This window comes from Nipponia nippon, unplaced genomic scaffold (assembly GCF_047370975.1).
Source record: "Nipponia nippon isolate SJK-2023a ecotype South Korea unplaced genomic scaffold, ASM4737097v1 scaffold_4, whole genome shotgun sequence".
Classification (NCBI taxonomy): Eukaryota; Metazoa; Chordata; class Aves; order Pelecaniformes; family Threskiornithidae; genus Nipponia; species Nipponia nippon.
This window is the reverse complement of record NW_028262358.1, coordinates 31,504,438-31,526,064: the sequence shown is the minus strand read 5'-3', so window position 1 is coordinate 31,526,064 and position 21,627 is coordinate 31,504,438. Positions and strand designations below refer to the sequence as shown.

General features: G+C 42.4%; 1 protein-coding gene across 1 annotated transcript in view; it reads right to left on the bottom strand.

Moving 5' to 3' along the window:
- RBKS (ribokinase) overlaps nt 1-21,627 on the bottom strand; it is a 69,980-nt gene that overhangs the window by 295 nt on the left and 48,058 nt on the right. Inside the window, exons 7-8 of the mRNA XM_087774430.1 lie at nt 20,371-20,559; nt 788-981 (exon numbers count right to left, since the gene is read on the bottom strand). Coding sequence (XP_087630556.1) covers nt 808-981; nt 20,371-20,559 — 363 coding nt within the window. The 3' untranslated portion in view covers nt 788-807. The remainder of the gene's footprint in view (nt 1-787; nt 982-20,370; nt 20,560-21,627) is intronic.

Below are 21,627 nucleotides of genomic sequence, written 5' to 3'. Positions count from 1 at the left end.
AAACAATGGGAACCTGGTGAAATAGGATGAGCTTTTGGGTAAACTATGACCACGGCTAGAAGGGCTATTTTCTTGTCAGTCAGGTGAGTATGACAGCTTTTTCACTCCTGAATTTTTGTCAAGCATGAAGAAAGTAGATGGCCAGAGTAGTTCTCTGATCTTTTTGGAAGTTTGTCTTCTTTAATTAGCTCACCTATGTTTAGAGCAATATGGCTAGAAACATTTTTCAGTCTACCTCAGCAGGACCCTTGTCCTCTTTCCAGTCTGAGGGACCTGCCACAGTCTGGCCGAACCGCAGAGCGCGGTGCTGCAGCCCGCATCCGAGGCACGTGGGAATGGATGGGCCAGGGCTGGATGGACAGTGCCTTGTTACGAGCCGAACGCTGGCCTTGGCGTCTGCAGCTGAGGACTCAAAGTTGCAATCTGAAAGCTAACGCTCTGCTTCACGTGCTGGCATTGCACACCAGTTGTTCTGATAAAATCAAGTAAATGTATTACCAGGAGCCCAGTACCCTCCAGATGTTTTGCTGTAAACTTCACGTAGTTCAGTACAGTGCGTTGTGTGGGATGGCCACAAGCCCAATGGTTATGTGTGGGGCCAGAGAGACCTGCTGTGCTGTGTTTGACAGACCCATCACCCCCACTCCATCTTACTGTTGTAGAACAGGAACTAACAGGATTCCTCAAAAAAGAAGCAAAGAGACTTCCCTGGTCTTTCCAGTCAGCAGAGGAGAACCTCGGTGCAGTCAGAAGAATAATGCTGTCTGGGATAAGATAAAATCAGTACCTTGAGCGAGACAGTGTCAATTAGAAAAGGTCCTGAGGCAAGTCCTTCCTGTAAGGATATGAAGATTGTGTCCCTGATGCCTGGACGCTCACTGACGCGACGCAGTTAGACTTCCTGATCATTTCCTCCATGGGTAGCTTGGGATAGTAAGCCAGGTAGAAGGCCAGCGCTCCCACAAAACTGTCTCCAGCTCCCTAGAATAAAACAACAAACAAGTTTAAGCGTACTCGCACAGGGAAACAATTCAGAGGCATTTACTGGAAAGACAAAAGTTGCAGCGCTGATTGCAGGAGTCAGGAAATCGTTCAGGGGTTGAGTTCAATTCACTTTTCTATGCCTAGGAAATTCTGCCACATTAAACTAATGCCGCGATACTATCTTTGCACCCAGCTGTTGAATCAAGGTACAGGCTATAATATGGCTTAAAGAAAAAGAAAGGCAAGTGTGCTACAGTTCACAACGTGCTGTTACAAACACTGCTTTTGAAACTTCCTGTTGTTGGAGTGTCCGATTTTGATTTCTCAACCTGAATGTTTCATTAAAGCTATTTTTCTCATTTAACTTCTGTTTTTCATAAAGGGCAGTGGTAGAAGGGACAGAGAAAAGGGGAAAACATAAGCCATGTGGCTTGTGGTGTCTGTAAATTCCTAGCTGCAGAATGATACATTTTGATGCCTCCAGAGCTTAGCTGCTGTTCATTAAAAAGGTCCCACTAACGAAGGTCTATGCTGTGTCTGTCACATAAACCACCCCTATTCCTGGGCCAAGCTTTCCCACCTGGGCCGAGTTTTACCGTGGGCGTGGAGGACAGTGGCATTCACCTGGAGCTCTGGCCCTCTTGAGCCCCCCGTCCCCAGGCTGTGGGTCCCACCAGAGCTGCCTGATGCTCTGCCCGCCCCGTGCAAGCCCTCGGTGAACAGGGAGCAGCCTTCCCCGCACGGGCACTGGCCGTGCCCCGGCTTGCTCTCACCCTCTAGCCCAGATACCACCACTTCTGCTCTGATCTGCAGGGAATGACAACTGCCTCCTGAGTGTTTTTTAACAATACCTGTTTTGCGATGTTCAGTGCTCTGTAGTGCCCCCAACAACTGGAAAAATGAATCGTTTTTAACTTGATTTGCTCCTTTCATTCCACAGTGACCCTTCCCCCTCCTCCCCTAAAACTTGGTGTGATTTCTAAGGCCAGACTGATACAATTCTTGTTGGTACCACAGAAGTGGTTCTAAGGTCCCCCTTTTTAATCATACTTTTATACCAGTAGAAGTGTTACACCGGACACACTGCTAATATCGTATTTCATTCAAGAACCAGCATTGGGACTATCTCCCCTGAGGGGTTTTGCCTCTGTAGTTGTAATAAATAGGACCCAAGAGTCATGGGACAAGAGCAAAGGGCATGGAAAAAGTTAGTTAAGATAGCTGAGCAAAATTTCTAACTGGAAGGTAAGGCTCGGAAGTAATTTTCCAATTTTGAGTTCTAGGGGTTCTCAGTGTTAAACTCCTACTTACCCTAAAATCAGCTGCATATAATATCATTCTGGCAAAAAAATACCATTTCCATAGAAATCTGTTTGTAACGTTACAAGCAGCCGAAGGGCAGAGCGGCGTGGCAGTTGCAAGGGAACCCTAAAGGGGGTGAGCCCAGGATATGGGCGCCCACGCCATGCCTTGTCTCTCCTTGCCCAGCCCTTCCACAGCAGCTGTTTGCATTGGCGTTCCCAGTCCGGAAACTCCCTGCTTAACTCTCGCTTAGCCTGAAGTTTGGACGCTGCCTTCCATCGCCTTTGCAGCGGGGTACGACGTAGTGTGTCACCTGGCAAATTACAAGTTAATAGGCGAAGTTGTACCCCAGCGCGCAGCTGTAGCAGCACCTGTTTCAACAGTTCTGTATTCCCGAAGGCACCAGGGGCAGGTGAAGGCTTTTATCAATTGCTGTTGGGCCTTTGTCTCCCTTCTGGTTCCCAGCGTGCTCCCACAATGGCAGGTGGAGCAGGAGCGGGTGACTGCTAGTTAAGCATTACCAGTGTCTTTTGTCTGATGCATAATACAAAAATCTCCGGTCCATCTCAGAGTTTATAATCTAATCGGTGCATGATTAATTATTAAAGCTATTTTGGCGCTGCTGTTGCAGACAGAAGTAGAATTTCAGCAAGCATATCTGTTACGCTGTAGCTCTAGCAGGAAGAACTCGTCATTTTTACATCAAATATTTCTCATACAGTCATCACAGGGTAATGGAAGTGGCCAAATATTATTTTAATGATGAATACTCAGAATATCTGGTGTCAAATAGCATAAACTATTACCCGGCAGCAGCATGGAGCAGAATACTGTCTTTCTGATCTCTTTTTTTTCATGGAGGTAGCTAAATAATGCCCCAAATAACTGCTGCACTGTTTGCTATTGCAGCAAAAAGAGACATCGCCCAGGTCTTAGGCTGGATGATGGCGAGATGGAGCCTAAGTTCCTCCTGCAGCGTTACTGTGCCCCTCCACTTGTGGGTGATGCTCGGAGGTTGTGAGACGGCTGTAGAGCTCCTTTTGGCAAGGCTGAACAACGTTAAATGACTACAAAGGTGGAAAAGGGGATGAACAGCAGGCTACCATGCGGGATTTAAAAAGGCTCCCTAGTATTTTTTTGCAAGAGAAGAGATTACGGGATGAGTGGAGAATATACAGAAGGATTTGATGCCAGTAAACTTGGGCTGAAATCCTTACTTCCCATACATAGACTGAAGCAGTCAGTATCTCTAAAGCTCAGCTACTACAGACCCCAAGGGCATCATAAATTCAGTTGTTGGTAAGTAAACATTTTGTGGGGGGTGTTTTCAATATAGGAGCTACTACACTGACAACAGCGGCATGCATCAGACTGATTATGTAGATACCCTGTTCAACCTTGCTTCTGGTCTGCGCAGACGTGACTGGTCAAACATGACTTAAAGAGCCATAGCAGAACTGATTCAGCTGCAAGGTTAACTGCAATAAGCGCTATTTTCGGCTTACAGAAACAGACCTTCCCTCTTTGGTATTGTGGATTAAACTACACTGGGTTTGGTAGATTCAGAAAAGGTCAGCACAGAGCAGAAGAAGGAGCAGGCTCAGAGTAAAGAGAAGATTATCCAAACTCTGGATTAGCAAATATTATCTTTACATTTAGCTGTTTCAAAACCTGCTATAAGAAAAAAAAAATAACCTACTTTTTGCAAAAGTAATGAATTTTGAAAATGACTGGTAAGGTGCATTTATTCTGCCCACTGACAACATATAAACACAGAATATGTAATATTTTACATTCTTCAGCATTTTTCTTCCAGGAATCCTAATATATTGCAGACTTTGAGATAATCCTCATATCCTTGAGTGCCTGGAGACAATTCATTCCATAATTATAAAAATATAACTTGTTTAACCTTTCTCTAAAGCAGGAGATGCTAGTTTGTATGAAATAAAGAATTGGATCAAAAAATTTGTCTGATATGGCATGGCTAGTTCTAAAATGCAAATGTTACGGTTTTGACTAAGCTTTATGGTTTTGAAGCAGTTTTGAAAACCTATTTATATTCTGTGCCACTAGTCTGGAAGGTCCTTGTTTTCCTGTGTGTCTGGAAAAGGGCATTTTTGTTTGTTACAGTCCAGCACTGATTGAGATTCTGTGCCTCTAGAGAAGAGAAAACCCACAAAAACACTTCTATTTATACCTTAGCTTTTGTTAGTCCTGATTTGTCAGAAGCTGGTTCACAACTTTAGTATAACTATTTTTATACGATGCTGCCCTGAGAAGCTTTTTAAGGAAAGTGCTTTGTAAGTGGAAACTATATTGTTCAACAGTCTTTCCAGCAAGTAAAGCATTTTTCAATCAGTCATGCGTAGAATAATAGGATGCATTTCACTTACACAATAAGATGACTTGTTCACCAAATAAATTTGGAGGCCAAGAGGCCAAAAGCTCCAGTTCACAGTGTCACAGCAGTTGCACTGCCTTGTTCCAGGGCAACCTCCTGCTCAGCCTTTGCCCTCCCAGCCCGTCCTCTTGGGCAGGAGTAATGGCAATCATGTAAGAAGAGGAGGGGGGTCTGGCTCCTGAAGCCTGACATTGTTACTGAACCTCAGAAAACCTTCCTCGGGTGATTTTTCAAGAAGTCGCAGTCCATGTGCGCTCTGTATATTACATGGATTCATTCCATTAAATACATTGTAAGAGCATGTTAGCAAGTCCTAAAAGGAATGATGTGTTGTACAGCAGTACAAGAGAAACATCAGGCATGCCTGTAACGATAAATTCTTCATTTAGCGAATAAATCAAAACATCAATCCAAAAGCTGTCAAAAATTGCATTATAATGTAGAATCAACGACATTGCTTGCAATGGTGCTTATAGTCTCCTAGGAGCATTCACAGCAGTGCACAAATGAACGAAGCCTGAGGATTACACTGATTTAGTGCAGCCTAAATGCATGGCAAGGCAGAGATGCCCAACTCTGTGGAAGGAACTGGGCCTTGGAGAATTCCTGTCGTATTTATAACACTCCATAACTATCTGATACTGGATTATGCTAAGGATGTTATCGCTCTGTGTCACATCTGCTCAGCATTCCTTCCTGTACCCCCGCCTACTCTGTACCCGAACTACAAATTAGCCCTACGTAACAGAAAAATATCTGTCAGTGAAGATGCTCACTATCCATTCCTCAGGAGTGGGGAAAGCCTATGTCTCCCTACAAGAATCCCTGGGCTGTGCTTTGATGAAAGGTTACTAGTGGAACTGGAGAAACGTTTCCAGCCTCTGGGATATATTCAGACACTCGTGTGCCAAGAGGGCCTATGTCTCAGCTAAGCGATAATTTCAGCTGAAATGCTCAGGGAGTAAAATATCCCTTGGTAACAGTGGCTGAATCAGTTATACAGCATTTTTTTTTTTGGTCTTTATTTTTATGATTTCTTTCTCCCTAAAAGAGCCCATGTTTATCCTCTATGTGATGGAGAATGGTTTATTTCTGGAAATGTTGCTGGCTGGTTTTTTGGCTTTTGCATTTATTTGCCTATGAAATACTTTTTTTTTTTATTGGGGGGGGGGGGGTTAATATCCCCCCCCCCCCCCCCCATTTGTCCTTATGTTTCACTGGAGAGGTATTTTGGCAGTTTGAATTAAGACAGTCTTTAAATTAAACTAACTCCACCATCTTGAAACTCTCCTGAAATTAAACTAATTTGATTATCTTCAAACTATTTCCTAAGCTCAAGGCCTAACATGGGTGACTACTCCCATGGTGTCTGGGGTTGCTGATCCTGTGTGGAAGGATTGCCATCTTTCTAGGGCACCCCACAGGTACTGGTGGGGCTCTGCACGGCTGTGCTTACAGGAGCAGACCTTTGGTCACAAACCTCTAAAACCTGAAATACTTGAAAATTACAGAGAGATTTTCCACTAGCGCAGTTATTCCTATACCTATGCATGGAGTTTTGAGCCAGAATAAAATGATAAAAAGTGCTTAACATGGAACTACAGAATTTTGAAATAAAAAAAAATAAATAGCAGGGCTCACCTTTTTAGATCTAAGTTAGGCTTTTGGTGCAGACTAGAGAGCACTGCAAAGCTACTTGGTTTGAAGATAAAGGAGAAGTACTAGGAGAGCATACTGTGCCCCAGACTTTTAGGGTCTGGATCCACAACTGCATTACTGTGCTTAATCTGTGCTCTGGTAATTGAGTGTTTCTGCAGTCTTGTCATGAAGACAAGCTAGAACATACTACCCTAAGACAAAGGAAAATATATAGAGAGAATCCATGGTAGCGGTGCTCGTCTATTCCTTTCTTCTTCCCCTCTGCCTTCCCCAAACACACACCGACGCTGCCTGGCGTGGTCTGCACGCTCCAGACCAAGTCACGGGGAACTGTGCCGCTGCTGCCCCACCGTACGCTCCCTCCTCCCGGCCACGCGCAGAATGGCTGTATTCAGCTGCTGTTTAAGAACGGCGGGAGGTGTAAGCTAACACATTTTAATTTGCATTCCCTGTAGGTTGACAGTGCACTCTTAATTCCAGTGATTCAGACTGCAATTTCATAATCGGCTTAAGCCAATCCATGGTTATGTTATTGCTGAAAGGCTCAGTCCCCACTCATGTTTTTATCTTTGTCTCATGTTCCCACGCCCTCCCCTACATCAGATCTAGCACTCGTGCAGCCAAGCAGCGAGGCAGATCGGTTCTCTGAGCCGTCTGAAGGCTAAGCCAGCCAACATTGACCAAGAAACATTAGTTTCCACCCAGATCAGCAAGCTGCTGTATTACCACGATAGCCAGTCCAATGCAAAGGAGAAAGAGGTTAGAAACACTCCTTTCAGCAGCAGCATGATCTTGGATCAGCTTAAGCCAACTGTGAAACCTCACCCTCGGTCAACACCAGGCAATTCATTAACTCGGTTGTGTATCCAAGTCCTAATACTCTGGCTCCTCGTTCACCCAGGGAAAGCCGCCTGTTCCACTCTTCCCCCCGTACTCTGTGGGCTCGGACCAGAGGAATGAGGGAATGATCACGCTTCCTTTCTGTATCTTTTCCAGACACTGTCCTGGGAAGCCGTGGGAAGGAGCAATCCCTGACTTTCTTGCATTTATGTTGCGTCGTACTTGCATAGCCATGCATGGGGAAAATTTCTTTCTCGCTTACTCAAGCTGAACAAGGGCAGCATGTCATGTGGTCCTTCACATCTCTTGAGAACTTAGAGGTAACTAAACTTAGAGGTAACTACCCGCTGCAGACTATCAGTTGGGAAACATCAAAACCAAAGCGCACCACACAATGCTTCGCATCAGCCATCAGGAATTTTTACCCACTTCCTGACAGATTTCCTGATGGTTCATTAACAGTGATTAATCAGCCTGACCGTTAACCCCCTGCATTCCTGAGAGATTAATCTCGATACAAGGCCTCCTGCATGCATTTTCTTTCCTTTCTGAAACATCCTACTACATTAAGTTATCCACTGTTTCTAAAAAGATCAGCGACAAGCATTACAGATGCATGAATTCCCCTGAAAAGTTATCTGGTTTGTGGTGAATGTTGGAAATAAAACATACAACATTCACAACTCTGCAATTTTTAATTTGTATGTCATCTAAAAAGCACAGCTGAAAGTATCTAGAGATCTGGCAATATCACACAGTCCTGCTTTACATTTCAACCCTCTATACAGCATCTGTTTTGAAGGCAGGTAATAGCGCTCTCATTTCACATGACGGGGAATGAACCCAACTTAAGATCAAGGATGTTAACAACGCCCACTTTGAGACATCTGTGGGCTGAATCCAGAGCTCCTGATCTTGCACGGACTTCGACGGGAGCCACGTGAGCTACCCGTCCTTCGAAAATGAGGCACAGCTTGGGAACCCCAAAACTGAGGTATCCAAAATCAGTAAGTGGACCTCCATGAGTTGCCCACAGCTCTACTAGATTCTCAGTCAGGATCAGAACAGAGGAGTTCCCGCCCCGCTGTTTACAAAATACTGCAAGGTGTCTGTGAGGCGGTGGCTTCCTCTTAGCGCACACTGACAAAATCTGGGAGGGAGCACGGGAGAGCTTCTTTCTGCCAGGTAATAATATTCCAGTATGCCACTCAGCACCCGGGAAGAAGGTTATTCTGTGTTATAGACTAACCCCAGAAAGCCGACGAAGTATGCACCCAGAGGGAGCACTCCATTTTCTGAATCATCAAAAACAATTCAGTGTGATGATGCTCATATAAACTCCTTTCAACTCCAGATAGCATTAATGAGAGGTGACGAATTTATTTCTTTCTTACACAATGGAGCAAGAGCACTGAACCAGGAACTCCGCATGCCGTTCTGAAAACAACGGATCCATGTTGCTGAACCTGTGAGATTCCCGTCAACCAAACAATTCACCACTGCTCTGATTCCTGTGCTACCAGAGTGATAGATATTTTGGCAAGGAATATTTCAATTTAGGATACACTTCTGTGTAAATTTTCCATTTAAGCTTCAGTTAGCTTTTGCCTTGGTACCTGCTTCTTCCCTGGTTTCACACTCGAGCTATGATCTGTGACCTCCTTTCATTTGATCCGAAAGTTCATACCTCACAGAGAAACTCAAAACCAGCAGAGGAAACCCTCCACACTTGTTTTTTTTGCTGGAGTGCATATAGAAAACTTAAGACATACGAAACACAGTACTGGAAAACTCTCATTACGCTTCAGCTCAATACAAAACTCTCCAGTGGCACTCTTGCAAAGAACAGCATATATACCAAGATGTGTCAACAACAGGGAAGCACGCAGACATCGCCACTAACAGAAATGAGACGGACTTTCAGTTGAACGTGCTACAGAAGCTCTATCTACCTTCCCCAAAGTTTGAACTTGCACGGAATCAGAGTTGTGGTTGAAGCTCGGCCCTAAATATAGCAGCTCCTCAGAACGTTGATTTGTACTTCTCAAACTGGTTTATCAAGCCTCAACAACACGCAGCTACTCTCCTGCTCTAATCAAAAGCTTCACTTATCTCACTTCCTTGAGAAGTACTTCACTCCCTTCATTATTCATGTCACACTCATGTCAACTTGTAATCTCTTCCTAACAAAGCTCACGCTTACGTGTTAATTAACAAATTTCGTGTAATGAACAAATGAAACTGGAGGCGAAGCCCTGCCCAGAATACATCACGTTATTCTGGTAGTACACTGCAAATACTGGCAGTGGGTTTCCCTTCCAAACAATGAGCTCCCCAACCAGGAGAGCACTGGCCAAATTGTCACCAACTGCGTCACCCGGTATCACATCAGGGGCTGACATGGCTTCAGGACCCCATAATCCAATAGCCAAGTCAGAAGGGGGAAACCTTGCTGGGCAATTTAACTAGCCACATGTGTTTTTTTCCCCTCAGACTGAAAATGCCAGAAGACTCTTAGTGATCCCATCTAATCTGACGAGATGCACTCAGAATGACACAACTGCCATCTCGCCTGGAATTGATCAAAAAAACATTCTTTTTTTGCACGAAAGCTCCATATGCTCGAGTGCCTCTTTCAAAACCACAGCATCTAGCCTTTGTTGGCTGGCCACTGCTCCCGCCTACCTCTGAACTACACATCCTGGAGGGAAAAAAAAACCACCAACCTTCAGGAGTTTTTTTTGCCTGAGCTCACTCTAGCATTGTCCTCTTGCCAGCTCCCTGCATTCTTTTGCCTACCGAGTTTGTCTAATCTTTTCGATGAGTACTCGAGTTGTAGCTCCTCTTTCTAAGTTCAGCAAGATGTGACCTACAAGCCAGAACTGCTGCTCTGCTCTAGAGTATTGTTCTCTGCTACCCACCCATTCTGCTGTCCTTACCCTGCGGGGCAGGCGTGCAGAAAACAGGGGCCCCGCACCTCACCCATGGTCTTCAGCAGGAGGTGAGTGCCAAGGCACTGATTCTGACAGAAGGGCATTCTCTGTGAGTTTCCCTGTAAAATGGATCTTTCCAATGAACGTACTGCCTGCTTAATGATTTCAGTAACAAAATCACAGACACCAGTAATGAGGCACAAGCTTCCAGAGACTTTCCTTACCTTTTCCCTGTGTTTCTGTGTCTATTTGTGCTTTGAAATTAATAAAACCAATACTCCTTAGCCATTTGGGCAGTTGACAAACATTGCTGCCAGAATTTGGGAATCTGCTTTTCTACAGCTCAGTTGTTCTAGAATAGCTGGTTTTACACCTGTATGACCATCTCTACGCACACAGACACAAAACAAACCCCTGAGAAAAGTGACAAAATCATTACGCTCAACTGCAAACTGGCCATTAAAGGTATTCCTATAGGTTACTGCCATCAATCACCAAAACTTACAGTTTTAGCTTCCTTCCATTTGTCAGGTTGAAGCTGTAAAATACATTCTGTCCATGGGACAGGGTACAAAAGATTAACTCCTTTATTCTTCATAAGAAATAAAACTTCTGGCATTTTCTGTGGTTAGAATTTGCAAAAGCAAGAAGCTTGATTTCCCCACTATTCTCATTTCTCTGTTCTTGTTCTTTTGAAAACCTAATTATGCAATATCACCAATCCAACGCAAACCTTTCTGGTTTCTGCAGTGACCAAAATTACTTGGCAATGAAAACTCTGTTGGGGGAAATCAGGTCTTAGTTCCATATCAACATTACTGCAATTGGCATTTCGGGGTAGCTAAGTAAGTAGGCAAGGGGCTCGGGAGCCAGGTTTGCCTTCTCGCTCACCATAGCCAGAACTGATGTGAACAAACTGAGAAGAACAGGTTACGTTCCACAATAGCCAGGATGATACCTGGTTCTGCAGAGACTAGCTCTAAAGAAGAAAAGGAGGTATATGACATTTGTTAGCTAACCATAAATGCAAGAGGTAAAAAATGATGAGGAGTTTGGCCAAGAATATGCTGCACTATTACACATCGGATCACATTTTCAACTTCCTACGGCTCAGGCCAGAAAAAGATACTTGGGAAGGTGACGCTCTGGATGTGCCAGAAGCGCCAGCTTCCAGTAGCTATTTTTAACTGCAGGAATTTAATTAGAAAGGATGGCTGCACACAGTTGGTCTTCCTTCCTCTCCATCCTTTGTGCAACTCAGATATCCCACAGTGCTATGCACCATTACAACTGACACTGTCTTGTGTGCACGCATCGGTGGCCCAATATCTGCTCCAAACACAAGGTGAGCTACGTACCAGGACTCTGAAAATTCTCTTGGAGGAGACCCTGTGCTGGCTTCATCATAAAGACAAGGGGAGGAGAGCAAATCAAGAAAAGGGATGCAGCATGCTCTGCTGCAATGATTTTGACTTGCGTTGCAAGCCATAGTTAGTCCAACAGAAGCAATAAAAGGGTCATTTCCTACTCTGCTCTCAACCTGCATAAATTATACCACTGTTTCATTTACTAAAGCATCCCAGAAGTGAGATGGCACAAAGATAGCTTCAAGATATTTCTGAACTCAGCTTCCCTAGACCTCATCAGAACATAATCTCAGGCCCAGACATTGGATGCTGTATCCTTCACGTGTTCTGGCTCCCAAACAAAACATTTGAGTTGGCGCATAAATGCTGCCAGTGTCCCTATTTTTTTCTGTCCAGAACAATCAAGTGGGTTAACTTCCAAACTGGAATATTTCTCAGTATAACAGTAGCGGAGCACATTTCCACAAACCCCTTACAGCCTCTTCAAGAAGGATCCAATGCAAAGCAATCCTGCACTGCTACGTACTTTCTCATTTACGTGGACATCTACAATGATGTCCAGTTCTAAAAACAAGACAGCTGATATCCTGACAAAATTTTTCCTCCATTCCTAATTCTCTTTGAAGAGAAGCATAGAGAAGAAGTTATGGTTTTACCAAGGGAAGCAGGTTCACTTGCCACCGTCAAGCCAGTCCCTCTGTGCTTTTGTTCCCCATCTACAAAACAGCAGTAAGAACAGTACTTTACCTCGTGCTGTGAGTACAGAAGTAGTAAATAATGTAAGGTGCTTAGCAACTTTACATATATGTATATGTGTATATGGAACAAAGCTGCAGGACACAATGGGACGAAATGTCATGGCCTGATACTGATGGTGTGTATCAAAACCAAACAATTCTTGGTATCACTAAAGTAACTGAGACAGAAATTCAGTTTTACTATGAGGTTTTTGTTGCCTGGCACTCTGCAATCTTAGAAGGGGCTTAGAAAACTAAATATTGGGTTTAATCTTCTTTTTATTCTACATCTTCATTAAGTACCCCCTTGTAATTTAATGCAATTTGTGGCAAATGCTAATACTGCTTTGGGCCCACTTCTCCCTGTCAGCTGTATCTCTGTTAAATTATGCATTTCCATCTGGAAAGAAACTGTACAGGACTGTAGGCTCTCTTCCACTTAGAGTCAGGAATGGAGAGGGATTTAATTAGATGCTCCGTGGTTGAGAAAAGGACTAGAGCAAAGCCTGGGTGGTCTGTGGAATCTTCCACTGGAAAACAAGGCTGCAAATCGTTCCGTACAAGCCTGCTTCTGTTTGCTCATTTTGTTTACATTGTTTGTTCTTACAGATTAAAATAGACAGTTACTAGGCAGATAAACAGTGTTTCCTTCCATGACAATGTTGTCTAGAAGTTAAGAGAGTAGCACGGGACAATATATGCCTGTGCTTCATTTTTGGCTACATCACCCCAACTCCCTGCGTAACTTGGAGCAGGACATTTTTAGCTAGCACTTCAGAGCACCTAATCGCTAACATTTTTGTTCCATTGTTCCTATCTGTAAAATGGGGATAATACAGCTTTCTGCTCTCAAAGGGGAAAGAGGGCACATACAGCTCGCTCCACCTTTTCTCAGTTGACTGCCAATGTAGAGGGACGCAACTCTTGCAATTCCTCTCGTCACTGGATACCTGTACACCCTTAGGCCACCAACGAAGCCTTCAAAAACTGAAGTGTCTTTAGAAGGCCTGAATCAGGAGCAGAAACTTGGGATAAGCCAAGCAATTCCCATCTACACTTAACTGTGAGTCAACTCAAATGCAGTGATTTCAGTCATGTGCCCTTTCACAGTTCAGCTGAACTTCAGAACATAATAGATGCAGCTTTAAATAGATTTACAGTGCAGATTGCTGATTGGAGTGTCTGGCAGATTAACTTATTCCTCATGGTTTTTCTGTTCCAAAATTCAATGGATTCTATATTTGTAAAAGAGGGAATGCAGAAGGCTAAGTCAGAAAGTGGGCTATGACTGGAACTAAACTTATTTATTAACCTATTTTGGTTGCATGTTAAAGAAAGGAAGCTATTATGCTGTCGTTTTGCGGGATGTTAATGGGAGCTCTGGGCATAATTACTCTGTGTTGGTGTGTGAATAAACCCCACTGATAGATAAGCTGTTTGCCCGATGGTAACTTTTTCTCTTTCCTTGAAAAAGAAAGGGAAGATGAGAGAAAGAAAAAAGAAAAAGAAAAAGAAAAAGAAAAAGAAAAGAAAAAGAAAAAGAAAAAGAAAAAGAAAAAGAAAAAGAAAAAGAAAAAGAAAAAGAAAAAGAAAACGAAAAAGAAAAGAAAAGAAAAAGAAAAAGAAAAAGAAAAAGAAAAAGAAGAAAGGAAAAAGAAGACGTTGCCCTTTGTGGTCACTTTGCTCCTTGCTACATCCTTGGGGAGGAAAAAGTTAAACACTCAACATTTTTCTCTTCTTAGCAAGTTAGAGAACTGTACATCAGACACATTGTCTGCCAAATGCTTCATTTACTACCAGCTGCACTTTTACTTTGTTGAGAGATAGCTGAAATAAAATCACTGTTCTTTGTGCAAACGGCATGCTAAATAATGTACGGCTACAAGATTATTAAATAGCAAAGGCATTTGATAATATTAGAGTCAACCACAAGTCCCACTTCTGCTGATGCACAGAATTTTGAGTAATTAGTCATTGCACAGAGTGTTGTATTTATATCCCCTTGAGCCTCAGACGTTAGGCCACAAAGTCAGGAGACAAAGAATTGCTGTTATTAGGAGGACTGTTTTGGATTTATTTATATTCTAAGGCTTTATTTCAGTGTCCACTTCACTCCTCTGGCTCAGGCTTCCTCCAAACCAGAAGATACAGCTAAGTCAGAGAATTTTAGTGTAAACCATATTTTTACAGACAAGACCTCTCAACTTCAAGCAGAAGAACTTCAATGAGTTTGCAAAGCCCCCAAAGAAGCACAACTGGCCTGCGGTCATATGACAAGCCTGGGAAAAAGGCCTCCCAGGTTCTGTTCTGATCTCTAACAGACTTCTCATGGTTTATATGCAATACATTAATAGCAGCTCCAATTTATGGATAGATAAATTCGGATACAAAGAAGACAAGTAACTCTCCCAAGGATTTACAGCAAGTTTTTTGCAGAGCCCTGGAACTCTTACTTAGTCCTTTGTTCAAATCGCGAAACCACCCTGCCTTCTTTAGACCACAATTACTGCACAAGCCTGAGTACTGTGACATATCTAAAATTATATAGCTATGCACTTATATGAGGCTTTATTAAAATAAAGATTGTGCAACATCTTCAGAGTTCAATACAGAGCTGCTCAGTGAGCACTCTACTGCTTAAAGACAGCCTTTTTAATTCTCTCCCATAGTAAAAGAGCCAGATTTAATATATTGTAATAGGAAGTCAGAGGGAAATTTAATAGGATTTGAACACAAAACATCTGATGACAAATTCATATTGTAGCAATGAGCCTTCACGTTGCAGAACTGACATGAAAAAATAATGGTAACATTTATGATTATGACAAATAGTTTGTATCATCTGTCTCTGAGAATGTCGCACAGAGAAGGACTATATAGAATAAATCATACACTCGCGTCAAATTTCAGGCATAACTGAGTAGATTAAATTTTGAATTTTATCATGTCTCATAAATGAGTTTCCTGTTTACAAGCATGGCACCTCAACCTGCGATCTCCTTAGCTTCCCTCAGCGGGTTGTGCACTCTCTGTATCTGAAAAGCACAGCCAGACAGGGAAAATGCTGGTAATGATGTAAGAAATGATATGGGAAATTCAATGGTTGTGCTTAGAAATACTGTGAAGTTAAACATTCTAGGTTCTCCATGAGATTTAAAAGGGAGACCATGGACTTGCTGTGATCACTAGGGGCACCGCTAGTGAAAAGTGATTCCAAATTTTCATCTAAATATTGTGTGCCGAAGTGTCTCCGTTTGCCTTTACAGAGAATACATCCATGCGTAAGCCAGATATGCAGATGCCTGATCTCCTGATTGTGAGTGTGCTAATACAGGACTTTTGTGCACGCAACATTGGCACGTGTAAACCTAGAGGTCAAGTGGAAGCTGATGACGAGATCTTAAGCAGAGGAACTGTATTTAAAAGACCAGATGTGACGGAAATTAGAAAGTCACCCTAACTGATGCAAGCACGTATGAATGCTATTCAGCATCTTGATCCAAACTGGGCTCTGGAGCAAACTAGAGGTTACAAAAACTAACCCTAAGTACTTCCCTCTCCAAAAGTGACCTCCATGCTGCAACTTGGAAATGGGGGAGTGGCAGCGGGGCAGCTCCCATTTTCCACTAGTGCCCCCGCATAGGAGAGATTCTGCCTGTGCCAACCCTCCGATTCAAAGCATGGATCCCAGACAGGACCCCACCTTCAACTGCAAGGAGCAACCACAGCAAAAGGCAAAGCCCCAAGCCCCAGGTTGCAGCCCCAGAGCCAGCAGACACGTTCCAGCCTGCTGTAGGCACCGACCACCAGACTGCCCCACCTCCAGAGGAGGCCTGGCATGCACCATCCTCTGAAGCCCCGACCCTGAGTAACCTGGAGCTCCAGACATCCCGACTGCCTCCGCAAAGCCCACCTGCACACACCAAGTCCTAGGCAGGCCTCTGGCAGTACCTCAGGGGCTCGACTTGGTCCCCAGCTGCCACTTGAAGCGCTCGGCTCTATAAGATCCCATAGTGCTTTTTTTTGCAAAATGGAAAGGAACTAATCTCACTGCTGGCCGAATTCCAGCTTTGAGTAATTACATTCTTCTGACAAATTTTCCTTGGCAGTTTCAATGGAATATAATTAGTAAATGTAAATAGATGTAAATAGTGCTGTAAATTACACTTTGCGTGATTGTCAGAAGCAGAGGGGGAGAGCGAGGGTGAAGGGTCAAAAAGAGCAGAGCTTCGTTCTCCAATATGGACGATATTGTGGCCTTCTCTGTCATCAGACTGCGCGTGTCTCTGCCAGGACAGCGTGTTCAGGGCTACTGCAGCAGCAGATGCCACGATCCAGGATCATCGTGTGGTTCATCACACAGATCATCCACTTCACCTCAAGTACAATTTTGACCTGACGGTGTCGGGTCATGTCCCGCAGCTGTGTTCGCAAGCAGCTGCTGTGTTCCACCTCAGCTGTGCTTCTGCTTCAGCAGCAGGCAAACTGCTTCACGCACACATGCAACTGCACAATGTGTGTATATGATATTATTGTTTTCTATGAAATGCTTACCAAATTTGTGAATGGTTTGTGAAACCTTCTGCTACCAACTGAAGAAGTGTCATATAAATGGAATTATATAATTATCCTTCACAGCTATTTTAATGCAGCTTCATGTACTAGTTTCACCTAAAGTGGAAACAGCTTCTTCCAAAAATAAAGTAAATGCATATATTTAACTTCATGTAGTCAAGTAGATTTAAAAGCAACTATTTAAAGTAATGAAAATAGATTATAATGTACACCTTTCTTATATTATTGACATATTAGTACTTTTTTATGTGTCAAATGTCTCTTACGTATGTCATCTGCTTCAAATACAAATTGATACAGCTAGTGGGCTTAATCAGATATTTCCTTCTTTCATACAGAAAATTTGAGGATGATTTTTCAATAATTCACTTATTTTTAGTTTTATTCAAAATTTGCATATAGAAAACAGATAGCGGAAACTAGTAAAATGAAGGGAAAGTTTATTTTCTTAAAAGTTTGTTGCACTATTTAGCTATAACAGGAGAAACAGATGTTTCAGCTTTACAATACCATGTCTTGCAAAACTTCCTTCTAAACGACTATTCGTGCTCTACATGTTTTGGACTGTGTATGGAGAGCTCTGCTAACAGTCACGGGAAGCACTGCATACATGAGTGAAGCCCACATTAAGATAATTAGCGCTAAAAAAAAAAATCAACAAGCCTTTTTTTTCCCCCTTTATAGTATTGATTTAGTGTGGGTGAAAAATGCCAGATTTTCAGTCTTGAAGATTCATGTTCCACCACAGAGCGGGAGATGGAGCCAGCTTTTCCCAGTGTTCTGCCAATAAACTCTTAGATTAACCATCTCAAGGGTTAGGAGGAAGAGCCAGGCTTTACAGTCTATCAACCCTTAGTCTCTCTGATGAACCCATGAACATGGAGAATGCGGAGCACGCTACCTGGGACAAGGAACTCAAATTCTTAATCTTGGTGGCTGTACCTACCCAAGTGTTTTCTCGTCAAAAATTTTCAAAATTGCTGTGGACAACAGAAACGAGCAGGAGGCAGTATTGAAGCTGCGCTGCTGCAGCGAGGACTCTGGGCAGTGGTAGCAGCTATGGGAAGATTTCTACAGTGAGAGAGACCTTTGAAGCTCATTTTGTATCTTATATGTATATCTTCTAAACAGCAAACTCTGTTTTAATACAGACCGTTTTCATAAGGGCTCTGTAGCCTTTGGCAAATCCTATGATGGGTTATGCACATCATTTAACTCTTCATCTGGCAGTAACTTTACCTTCTGCAGATCCAAACAATGTCAATATGGATACAGGCACATAACCAGATGTGATTGGATTACGGCAGCTTAAAAAATTATTGCCTGGTCCCTCAAGATGCTGAAGTCAGGGCAGTTTAAGGTAGCAACTTTTGTTTAGTATTAAATGGCACGCTAAGAGCATGCACATGAACAGCTCTGAATACTCTGTGGATAGGTGGCTACCTGCTAAGCCACCTTACAGCTTAAGCTTATTCCCCGGGGAAGGATCCACTGCAGACAGACATGCGTCTGAAGAGAATAACATGTCCTACTAGAACGTTTAGGATTTATTTTAGTAGTAGAGCTATCCAGGTTAGCTGAGGATGACGTTATTTTGCTTAGCGTTTGGAAGGGTTGCTTTAAAACCACTTGCTTTCAGGCAAAGTGCTAATCAGTCTAAGCACTGTAAGACTTTTATAATGGAAGGCCAACACATCTTTTTTCATTCAGTCTGCAAGAGTAAACCGAGCACAGCTGTTTTACTGAAAACAACCCACTGGTATTTAAGTAGATTAACAAAATTAACTGTGAAAATCCTCCGCTATGTGAAAGCCAATAACCTGTTGGCCACAAGGAGGCAGGGCAAGGATTCAGTAAACTCAAAGAAATTGCTTTTATTAAAAAAAAAAAAAAAAAGAGGAGCGTTAAAGTAGTTCAGTCATGAAACTCTGAACTGCTAGGCAAGATAAAAAGCACTTTTCAGCCACAGTGTGTGGTTTCAGTATTGCTGTTTTATTCCAAGAGCAGCAAATATCTTAAGATATCAAACAACAGCTGATCTGGCAGCAATTTTCTACTTCTTTTGAAGAAGCAGATCACACATGTTTCTTCTTCATCACTGCTGTGTGATGTAGAGAAAAACTCTAACAATAAGCTTTGATAGCAACAGTGGATTTACCAACTGAGAGCAACTTCTAATTCTGGGTTAAAAGCAGGCAGAGGCAGTTAGGTGTCTGTATTCCCCTACCAAATACCTTATGCACAGTACATTACAGTGATGCCTCCCTTAACCAGAATTTTAGGACATTCCAAAATCAGCACTAACTCGAGGTCAAACTTCTAAATTACAAAGGGGCAAAAGAGGAAAACAAAGCCAAAGTATCTCTGTTTCAGAGTTAAATTGAAAAGGATTAAATTTAACAGTGAAACAAAGCCTTCCACAGTATCAGCACATCACAGTCCAAATCTGTGAGTGATCTTCTGCTTTAGTAGTGACTTTACTCCTAGCTCTGCCACTGCGTGCTACTGAGCTAGGTAATTTCAGTCCCCTACGCCTTTGTTTCCTCATCTTTTAAGCAGTTGCTTTCCTTCTTTGTGAAGCAGTATGAGGTCCATGGATAAAAAACACGCTACAAGAACTAGTTATTATTAATGCAATTCAGATATGGAATGCACCAGATGGCAAAATCTCCAGGATTTTAATGAACTATTGTAACAGAACATATGTAATATGACGTTATTATAACAGGCATTTAAATGTATAGTTAGTACATACAACGTGACCTGCTCTGCTCTCAGTAACTCCACTGGAATTATTTTGGATTTATGTCAGATAATACTAGGAACACAAAATAGCCCCATATGTGCAATGTGGTAAGGTTTTCATAGCAATGCTATCTTAACTATTGCCTGTCCTGTTTTTATTTTTTGCTGGGGGTATTGTATTTAGTGGTCTGTTAGAGTACGCTTTCTGCACTTAATTCTGAGCAGGAAGTAAAAAAAATACCCTCATGTCAAAGACTAAAATGCCTCTGACCAAGTATCCCTTACCGATCATCAGAAAATAGCCATCGTGAAGCAGCAAGAACTTTTTGGTTTTTTTCCACTATATTCTGTAAAAATTATGTCTTTGATGTACCTTAAGCTATACTTGGAAAGCAATTCATGCTTTTGTCAGAAGAGCCAAACATTCAGTTTCAGACTGTGAGGGCAGTAGTATCTCCTTTCTCCCACAGCATTTGAATTCTGGACAAGATGAATTATATGACTGAGCGAAGGTGAAAAAGCAGGACTGCAGCTCAAGCCACTGGCATCACACATTACAGTCAGAGACAGGTACTGACTTCAGTAAAGGAGGAACATGAAGATACTATCAGTATGTATAATAATTCTAGCACATCTACAATACAGACCATAAAACTCAAGTGAACTGACATTTAATATATGAGAGGCTGGAAGCAAGATATCAATTTCACATCATAAATTAGCCTTTGTGCTAGTGCCCAAAGATTTGGTTGATTACTCATTGCTTTCCCTTACTGCTTAAGCAGCCTTTTCCAAAGCAAGACAGTTAAACCACAAAAACGTACCGTAGTGTCCACAGCCCTGACCTTCCCAGCAGGAACGTGCTTTGGAATGGGTTCTTCTACTGATATCATCATGCAGCCTTCTGCTCCAAGAGTAACAATTACGAGCTTACACCCTCTTTCTAACAGCATGCGTCCCACCTTTTCAGCATCTTCAAGGTTGCCAACTGGGATGCCCGTTAAAATTTCTGCCTGGAAAATAACCCACGCAAATGAAAATCATAATTCATTTTTGGACAACAATTGCATTTTAAAACAGTATTTAATATCTTTTTAAAATGTTTATTATAGGATGATCACGAAACCACTTCCTACGCTGATATTCAGCTATGTCTTGCTCCTTGTTTGAAATCAGCGTGTACTTCAGGCACAGCAGACTAATGGAGAGCAGCCTAGGCAGAGATGCAGGAGGCATGGGTTCTGTTCCAGCTTCTACAACTTGCCTGGCATGCAACCCTTGGTAAAATCACATTTCTCCCATGTGCCTTGGTTTCTTCCTCTGTGAAATGGACACAAGGACACAGCCTTGGCAAAAGCATTTTGTGGTCTAATGTGAAAAATGCTACATGACAACTCAGTCACTATTGTTGGGGGATATTTATCACTAAATGAGAAACTTTTAAAATTCTTTTTTAAATTCTCAGTGTTCAGCTAGAGAGAAATCACAATGGAAAATCTCTTCGAGGAAAAAAAACAATTGCTTAACTTTGACCACTCTGTTTACTTTAATATATATTTTTAGATAAGAATACCTAGAAGTTATCTGAAGCCCTCTTTGGGCAAAGGCCCATTACAAGATTATTATATATTTGCGTTACGGCCATGTCCATAGGCCTCTGTCAAGACTGAGACTCTTCTGTGTTGGCTCTGTACAAACACAGATAAACTCTTCTTCTAACAGATGGTGACCTTAAGTCAACTTCTTCCAGTTGGCTCTTAAAATTAATCTCTTCTAGTTCCACCCAACTAAGAGCAAAATTTCCCAAAAATCTGCAACGAAGACTCCAGAATCAAGCATCCTTTTCGCCACTTCATACATTTTCTTGATGGCATAGCATTGTCAAATGTCATGTACTTTTTCTTTTTCTTTTGGCAGGGAAGAGAGCAAGAATGAAACAGGAAGAAAGAGAAAATAGAGTGTGTTTTATCTGAAACAGTTTAGCAGGCAGTACTCCTGCATAATACAGTATGCCTTCAATTCTAAGTGAACAGGCATATTATATTTTGCTGTCTTTACTAAATCTTGTCTTGCTTTCCTGA